General features: G+C 49.0%; 1 protein-coding gene across 1 annotated transcript in view; it reads left to right on the forward strand.

Moving 5' to 3' along the window:
• LOC311341302 (uncharacterized protein) overlaps positions 1 to 8,953 on the forward strand; it is a 13,324-nt gene extending 4,371 nt beyond the window's left edge. The window contains exons 2-7 of the mRNA XM_084466207.1: positions 4,926 to 5,031; positions 5,779 to 5,841; positions 6,028 to 6,224; positions 6,391 to 7,474; positions 7,890 to 8,030; positions 8,411 to 8,953. Of these exons, the coding sequence (XP_084322333.1) occupies positions 4,926 to 5,031; positions 5,779 to 5,841; positions 6,028 to 6,224; positions 6,391 to 7,474; positions 7,890 to 8,026 (1,587 nt within the window). The 3' untranslated portion in view covers positions 8,027 to 8,030; positions 8,411 to 8,953. The remainder of the gene's footprint in view (positions 1 to 4,925; positions 5,032 to 5,778; positions 5,842 to 6,027; positions 6,225 to 6,390; positions 7,475 to 7,889; positions 8,031 to 8,410) is intronic.
• The last annotated feature ends 514 nt before the right edge of the window (positions 8,954 to 9,467 follow it).

Below are 9,467 nucleotides of genomic sequence, written 5' to 3' on the forward strand. Positions count from 1 at the left end.
GATGCAACCCAGAAATTGCAGGATTCATGCAATTACAGAAAATTCATTAAATAAGCAAACTGCTTCAAGTGCTACATTTTAGAAACAATTACTACATCATTCTTTTTCATGGGCCAAGATGCAGTCACTCTGAACAGATGGGTTTTCAGCCTGCAGTGGAAGGTGAGCAGGGGTTCTGCTGTCCTGATGTCACTGGGGAGCTCGTTCCACTAGGGTGGAGCCAGGACAGCACAGAATCTGGAGTGTGCAGAGTGGCAGCTGGGGCCCCTCTCTTAGTGAGTGTAGTGGATGGGCTGGGCTGGGGTCTATGGTCTGACCATGTCCTGGATGTAGGAAGGACCCGAGCGTCCAGCAGCACGGTAGGCAGGTACCAGTGGAAGGTAGGTAGGTAGGTAGGTAGCCAGTGCAGGGCTCAGCGGAGTGGTGGTGTGGGAGAACTTGGGTAGGTTGAAAACCAACCAGGCTGCTGCATTCAACCGGGCGAGTTGTATTTTACCCTGCATGTCAGCTAGGATTGGCCGTGGTTCACATGGTCCGCATGTACCTGTTGTGGCTTCCAGCCATGTTTCAAGCATTATGGGAACATCCGGTATGACGCCAACCGCATCAGTCACATAGGTTAAATGTTCTCTATGTCAGAATCTCCAATTTAAAGCATGCTGATGTGTGTGCGTGTGTGTGCGAATGTGTTTGTGTGTTTGTGTAGCATTAGTCTTCCGCTGGCCTGAAACCATACTTGCCAGCCTCTCACGATTTGGAAGACTCCCGGTTTTCCATGTCCTCTACCGGTTTTCCATGTCCTCTACCGGTTTTCTCTCGGAGACAACATTCCCCTGTATTAGGAGAAAATCCTGATCTGCCTCTTCTATCTCCATTGCTGGTTAATGTGATCATCTATCGTTTGGATGTGAAGTCAATCTCCAGTCATAACGCAATGCAGTGAGATGGGGATTGTTGTCTGCAGGCTAATAGTTAGATGAAGTTGCTAATCCGATCATAACGCAAGGGATTGAGACGGAGAAGCCCAAAGAAAACAAGAAGCTAATGTATGTCAATACATTTTTGTATAGAGAGAGTAATATAATACAATTCAACAATGTTCCTTCTGCTTCTTATTTTGTGATTAAAAAATGACTAGAATGCATTATAATTAAGTCTGTGAAACTGAGACTATTTTCTGGGGGAGGGCCCCCAGACCTCCCATGGTAGTTTTGTATAATGTCCCTATTTCTGTATGCCAGAAAAACACGTCAATAAGTAATAAATGACAAGCCTTTCTCTGCAAAGCCTAGTCTGTGTAAAACAGTTCCCACAAAAACAAGGTCTTAATAGCTGCTTATGAACAACGCCCAAACAGTCCAATACCATCAAAGGAACCTCATATCAAAGGAGTGACATATAACATTGTCGTTGCTACATAAACCTTCTGCCTGGATCTGATAATGTCTATACAATACAATTATGAACCCTACAATTACAATAATTTTTACCTGTTGGTGCACTTAAACATTGTGTGTTTGGCGTGTGTGTGTGTATGTATGTATGTATGTATGTATGTATGTATGTGTGTGTTAGTGCATGTCTTTACATGTAGGTACAACATGTCATACAGGAAGGCACTGAGTTCTTGTCAGTTCCACGTTGATTTAGCGTTTCTGTGCAATGGTTATCATTAGCTTGTCATCGATTCCTGTCTCGACTGCTAGCCATTAGACTTCTGTAACCATCACATGGAACTGTCTTTCTCTCTGCACTTCCTTCTCAAACCCTTCTTGTGTCCAGTAATAGTGCACGCCAGTGTAGTAGCAGCAATTTGCAAGGGTTTGCATGGGTTAGTGTATTTGGGATTTGCCAAGTGGGGTTGTGCATGTGTGCGTTGTTTTACATGTGCATGCAACATGTGCCTGTGTGTATGTGGTTTGTGTGTGGGCTTTGCGTGACTATCTGCATTCAACTTTGCCTGAGATTGTGTATGTGTATGTGTGTGTTTGACCAGTACCTTTTGCAGCATTTAATTATAGCTTGCAGAGACATCTGAAGCAAACGTGTATGTGTGTGTATATGTTTGTGTGTGTGTGTGTGTGTGTGTGTGTGTGTGTGTGTTTGCGCGTGCACGCGTGTGTAATTATCAGGACAGGGTGGGCCGACTTTGAAAGTGGTTATGCATCTGGGTGTGCTCCTGTGTGTGTTTACCTAACTGGGTCAGCCAATGGTCTGTGAAAGTCAAACAGGTGTCCTTCAGATCGCCCACCTAGCACACAAACAAAGAGTTTGGGGGGGGGGGGGGGGGAGAGAGGAGACGGCGTTGAAGAGGATGGAGAGTTGAAGCAGCAAGCGAGGGAGAACGCGCTAGGCAGCGCAGTGCGCTCAGGCACCAAGGTTGAGCGCTGCCATTATAATGCTAGCATCAGCGCTTCACTAGCATTGTTAGCATGTTTTAGGGAAGATGTTGGAGAGGGTGACAAATTAACCTCTGAGCATCATCATGATCGTTCATGACAACATCTCACCTCCAAAAATGTGGCTTACGTCCTTGGATTCACTCTGGCTGTTTCCTCAGTCTGTGCTTTAGTCATGTTTCCCTGCCACAAGAAGCCTTTAACAACTCCAACCTATTCACTCCCTCCGTCCACAGTCCTGGGTCGGACACAGCAACACTCATTGGGACACACTATGGCACGTAGTATACTGCTGGATTTCTCAGATATTTCTTTCCCTCACTTCTCAATTACAAAAGCCCAATATAGTGCCGTTGGACAACCAAACAATTTGTTCATCATTTCTGAACATATTTCTCTACCTTCACCACATAAAAAAAAAGGGGCAGGTACAAACAGTCTGTGTGGCCCAAAGCATCCAAACCCGTCCCTTCAGTCTTAAGCTTTAAATTACCAGCCAAAAACAGGGTCAGTTGAGTTCACCCCTGCTATCCACTCCCTTCATGTCTGGTTTTTCAGCTTTTCCCTGATAATTAAAAGGTGTGCATTCCGGTTTAGATGGTGCTAGTTATGTTAATACATCTCAGGTCAACATTGCTTCACTTTGGCTGAAGAGAATTGTTGAACATATATTGGTTAGGTAAGTTAGCTCAACATCAACAAATCTCAGGCCAACATTGCTTCACGTTGGCTGAAGAGAATTGTTGAACATTGATTGGTTAGGTAAGTTTTCTCAACACCCCTTAGGTTTGTTAGCTTAATGCCATCAAACGGTCTTCATTCTAGATCAAATTTCTGTGGTATGAATCCGTTTGACCTTTAAAAAAAGAAGCCCAGAAAGGGGCGTGTCGTTGCACCCACTCAAGACCTGGGGCCCGTAACCATTAGCCAAGCATAACATAGATGTGGTGGGCTGCGTCGCACAGCAAGAGTTTGATCAGCGTGACGCCTCATCACAAACTCAGCATCCCTCCCTTCAGGAGGAGAGACAAGGAAAACATGGGACCAGAGGAGGAATTCGGACAACAAAAGGACCGAATAAACAGAGAGAGAGGGAGTAAGGAAACTGAAATAAGAGTCACAGAGTCAAGACAGGGGGAGGAGCGGGGGTCGAGGAGAAGAGAGCGGCCCTCGCTCTGCAGCCGCTTCCAGTCAGAGAGAGTAGATGTGAAATCACGGAAAGCCAAATCTTTGAATGTCGTTCAATGACAGCCACCACAACTGTGCCGACGCAGCGCCTACTGAACTCGCAATGTGAGAGATAGAGATCAGTTGTTAGAGGAGGGAGAGAGAGAGAGAGAGAGAGAGAGAGAGAGAGAGAGAGAGAGAGAGAGATCGGGAGTAAAAGGGAGAGAGTCGGCTCCCCCACAGCTTAGCACGCCAGTGTTTTGATAGATACAGTGGCGACAGCGAAAGTCGTCGCCATAGATACAACAAACCACCAATCACAGCCCTTGCTTCCTCCCAAGGAGGAAGTGAAACTGGAGCAAGAGTCTGTTGGATGTGGCGGAATATGAGAAACAATCAGTGCTTGTCTGTCTCTCCATCTGCGGGCCGCTCCCTCCGTCTGTTTGAGTGAGTGCTGAACGGCTCTGAGGGAGGAACTCTGAGGGAGGAAACAAAGGTCTCCCTCGTCTCTCTCCTTCCCCGTCTCTCTCTCTCTCTGATCACACGGTTCCTCTTTCGCTGTGAAAAAGTGCGAACACCCTCTTGTTTCTGAGAAGCGGTATGAAGAAGTTGTATCATGGGATGGAAAGAGAGCAGAATGTCGTGTCCTTCCTGCAGCCTGCTTCCTTCCATTGCTGCTGCTGCTGCCTCCCCGATCACAACCTGAAGAAAGAGAGAGAGAAAACAGAAAACGACTCACTGTCACATGTCAGATACAACAGCAGTAGGAGGCTAGGAGTGTGTCCCCGCAGAGAAGCAGAGAAGCACCCCGTCAGCCTGAAAGTACTGCTCTGATCCAGATGTTCAACAATGCTCTGGCCAAACCTCAGGGGGAGACCGCCCGGAGCCTGGGCCGTAGAGGGCGCTGCTGCCCAGTGCTTCTTGCGGGGTTAGGGATGTGAAGAAGAAAAACTGATTTCCGAGTGCAAGATGATGGTTTCAGAGTGGATCTGAAAAACCGCACGCAAAAATCTGTCTTAAGATGTGTTAGTATGATTTGATCTACCACAACCCCACGGTGTGAACCATGACCTCGGGCTATGTTTATTAGCAGCGGTGAAAAATAAAGTCGGTATAAAAGCACAGCGAGTGTTTTTCTTTGTCTTCTTTACCTCCTGCACAGTGTATCTAGCTCTATGTACAATATTATACGCACCAACCCTAGTCTATTGATCTCTGTCGGTCTATATATGTCCGTCTGTATCCCTGTTTATTTAACATTTCGAGCATGAAACAAAAAAATATTTAGTTTGGAAAAGCTTATCAAAACATTATAATAATATATAATGATGAATAATTCTCTCTTTGTCTGTCTTCCAGGGCGACCCCCTACCTAGCTACCTGGTGGACCTGGTGTGGAACAGCCCCATCTCCTCCCTGGACGACCTCAGGCATCTGTTTAGGCTAGAGGCTGGAGAACTCACAGGTACACACACACACACACACACACACACACACACACACACACACACACACACACACACACACACACACACACACACACACACACACACACACACACACACACACACACACACACACACACACACACACACAAATCCTCATGCAGCATGACTTCTACATGGTGAGTTCTCTAGACTTGGGTGTTGTCATAGTGAGCCTGCGCACCAGGCATCTAATATACATTAACGAGCTGCTAAACGATGCTGTATGCTAATCGGGTACTAACTGTGCCTTGGTGCACTAGCACACACACACACACACACACACACACACACACACACACACACACACACACACACACACACACACACAGGTTGTAATTTGAAAAGAGCCTCTTCAGCCTGAATATAATTAGCTCTAGAATGGAATGGAGCGGGACTTTATACACAAGGGCTATATTTAACTGGTCTCTGTTCTCCACGTTACTGGAGGCGCAGAGACAAAGTGTGGCAAAAAAAGAGTGGTAATTGTTTTATTGAGGAGAAGGGCAGGGAGGTTCCTCTGTGCTTTGAACAATGACTCGTCACTGCTGGAAACAGGTCGCCATGGCAGCATTACAATGTGTCACAAAATGCAGAAGTTCACCGCGAACAGCTGATGATTATGAATCAACATTGCTTCAAAGGGATTCATTTCACGCATTACAGTAGACACTCCCTCTCTCCTCTCTGTCTGCTCACTGTCTGTCTGTGCTACCTTCATCTTATAGAGGGGGAGGGGGAGGAGCAGGACGCATCTGACCATCACCCTGGGAGATTCACCAGGAGTCTGAGTAAGGACCACTAATTCGTGCCATGCACCATACGCTGTCTGTCAGTCTGTCCTTTTGTGTGTGTGTGTGTGTGTGTGTGTGTGTTTTTGTCAGTCTCACTGTGTCTGTCGGCCTGTCCATTTGTCTTCGGGCCTGCATTAAGTTGGTCTCATTCTCATTCACTAAAGCAAACTCTCTTCTCTCCAGATGAGGCCCCCAAGGCGATCATAGCGGAGTGCAAGGTGCGTACGGAGGTGCAGGAAGTGACCCGGGCCATGCACGACCCCAGCAACGCCCACTTCATGCTGTGGCCGCCGTGTGTGGAGGTGCAGCGCTGCTCTGGCTGCTGCAACTCCCAGAAGATGCACTGTGTCCCCACCATCACTAGCACCAGAGACCTTGAGGTACACACACACACACACACACACACACATATACACACACACATATACACATGCAGGACTACACACACACACACAAACACAGGAATAGACACATACCCACAGGAATATGCACGTGTACGAGTACACACACTAAACGGGTGTCACCTGTCACCCTGTCCCACTCCAGGTGGTGAAGATCCAGTACCTGAACTCCAAGCCTCAGATTGAGAAGGCCATCGTCTCCGTGGAGGACCACCTGAGCTGCCGGTGCCAGCTCCGCGCCCTCACGCCCCTCCTGCCCCGTGCCAACCTGCCCCCCAGCCAGCCCCAGCCCCAGCCCCTGCCCCTGCCCCAGCCCTACCCCCAGCCCTACCCCCAGCCCCATGCCACACCCCCAAAGAGCTCCACCTCCAAGGCCGAGCTCCATCGCCACGACGACCAGAAGCACAACCAGCAGCAGTTCCAGGCGGTGGAGGAGCGCGAGCCCCCGGCCACGCGCCAGTGGCCGCCCCAGGGCGGCTACACCCAGCTGGCCCGCTGGACCCCCGGCCCGGGGGCCCACCACTCGCCCCCGGTCTACACCCTGGCAGCGGGGGCCGGCGCCGCCGTCACGCGGCCCATCACTGAAGGGGCAGGCCGCGACGGGCAGGCCGGGGGCGGCTTGATGTGGGCGGGGGCCCCGGTGGCGGGCCCCCAGGGCTCCAAGGACATAGGGGCCCCTCAGGGCAGCGGCTCCGAGGGGGGGGCCCGGGACGCTGCCGGCTCGCAGAATCAGCAGCCCAGGCACCCCCACCACCTGCAGTACAGCCAGAGGCCTGATGCCGGCACGCAGTACAGGCTCAACTCCTTCCAGGGGGACTCCGCCTCCACACCGCCCAGCAGTGCCACCTGGCCGGCCAATCACAGGCCAGAATGGAACCCCACCCCCTCACCGGTCACCACCAATAAGAGGGAGCCGGCCTTAGAGGCGGCCAGTGGGGAACATGTAAGGGTCGACAAGGACAGACAGACAGAGACTGGTTCGGCCAATCATAGTAAAGGATCTGACAAGGAGGAGAGCGGGTCGACCAATAGTGGGGAGGGCGTCATGGTTCCAGCCAATCGGCGACAGGATAAGGACCCTGGAGTGACCGATGGGGGGCATGCTCTCAGCAAGGAGGAGATGCGACAGAGGCTCCTGGAGATTGTACAAAGAGAACCACACCCTCCTCATCCTCACCCTGCAGACCACCTTCCCCAGCACAGACCAAAGCCCACAGCATCTAAAGCAGGTACTAGAGGATGTGCGTGTGGGTGTGTGTCTAAGCATGTGAACGTCTTTGGTAAAGAAGTACCTCAGAGTACCCAACCACTGAAAAACCTCAGAAACAGTTTTCAGGTTTCAATTCCTGTTGCTCATTGGCCAAAATGTGTACCAAGTGATGAACCAATTCATAACTAGTATACAGCGCGGTGTGTGTGTTGTTGTATTATATTGGATTGGTGGTCTTGGTGGCCTTTAATGGGTTTGGAAATAAAAACTTTTTAGCCAGAAAGTTTGCCAAAAAATACAACAGATATACAACTGATTTCTTTGCTTTACATAGTTGCTTGTTGTTTTTAATGTCATGTTTTCCATTCGAAAAAATGTTCTGTCAATCCCAATGGACAACAAATGAACCTGCCTTCCCTCTGTGCTCCTCTCAGTGGTCTCACTGGAGGGTCCGACCCGCCGGTCCCCGTCCACGGCGGCGCGGACGCCCAGGAGGCCCGCGGTGCCACGACGCAGGAGGAAGCACCGCAACCGCATCAGCAAGAAAGCCATCCGGGCCATCATCATGTAGACGGGTGAGGCCTTCCCCTCCCAACACCTTCATACCTTCCCCTCCATGTGCGTATCACTCTAAGGGTGTGCATAGTACTCTAAGGGTGTGCATAGCACTCTAAGGGTGTGCGTAGTACTCCAAGGGTGTGCGTAGTACTCCAAGGGTGTGCGTAGTACTCCAAGGGTGTGCGTAGTACTCCAACGGTGTGTGTAATTCCCTAAGGGTGTTTAAGGTTCTTTATTACGCCATGGCAATGCGCCCGGACATAGAAAGCCTCTGACAATGTACTAATTAAAAGAGTTGCTTGAACAGAATGGAGGGAGTAGACTGTGTGTGTAGATTAACAAAAGGTTTGACACTTCTGTTTGACATTGTTTGACACTTCGCTGTTTCCTTCCACAGAAGCCAAAGTGAAGCGACTGTGAGGATGAGCCAATAAGAACTGGACAACTGGACTTTTGGGGGATCCTTTTGCAGAAGGCTCTACAACTCTGGAAGATGACACCATTTTGGTTCAAACTGAACCTGCAACTGGAACTTTAACTTCTACTGAACTTTTAATGTGCAATCATACTGACTCTTTGTGAACAGAGAATACTTGTTAGATTATGAATAATAATAATAATAATAATAAGGATAATAATAACACACTGGAGACCGGCCTATACATTATATGAACCCTTCCCTTACCTGGAATCCTGAATGCCTATTGGACGGCCGAGTGGCAGATTGTTGTCCCGTGTCGACGCACAGCCATTGATTGGCTGTGTCCGACTTGTTTGACTACTGATTGGCGTCGAGGGAACAAAGCGCTTCCTTCCTTTGTTGCCGGGAGTTATCGACAAACAGACCTGCTGTAGCAACCACCGCTGGACCAGAGACACTGTTGTGCGGGGAAAATAAACGCAAAAAAAAAAAAAAAAAAGAACAATTAGACACGGGGAAGCCTACTGAAGGAGACCGCGCCCAACGCCAAAACAGTTCACTGTTCACCGTTCCTTGTTCTAGATCCAACAATCACACTGGAGTAGCCATACACTGATCCTGTGCTGTTGACCTATTTAACCCAAAGCGAGTGTGTGTAATCTCCAGAAGTACTGCCCCCGTGGAACGCTTGTGCAGCCATTAATACTCGCCCGGTCCCGGTGACCAGGGCCGCCACAGTAACGCCAGCCCCCCGCCCCCCCATGTAGGGAAGAGCGCTTTGCAAAGTAAAACAACAAAAGAGTCTTCATTTCTTAACTTATTTTAAAACAAGGGAGGATGCAGCGTCTTTCTCCTTCTTAAGTGTAATTATTGGTGCCGCAGTTTGTTTGTTTTTATGATTATTGATCAATGGTTGTAAGCTGTTACTGTCATGAATGTTATTTTTAATATAAAGACCAAATGGTGAAGAACATGTTGTCAGTTTAGTCTGTGAACTATGTGTGGGTTTATTAATTAGCATTACTTTAAATGT

The sequence above is a fragment of the Micromesistius poutassou genome (genome assembly GCF_964030765.1).
Source record: "Micromesistius poutassou genome assembly, chromosome: 3".
In the NCBI taxonomy this organism is placed as follows: domain Eukaryota; kingdom Metazoa; phylum Chordata; class Actinopteri; order Gadiformes; family Gadidae; genus Micromesistius; species Micromesistius poutassou.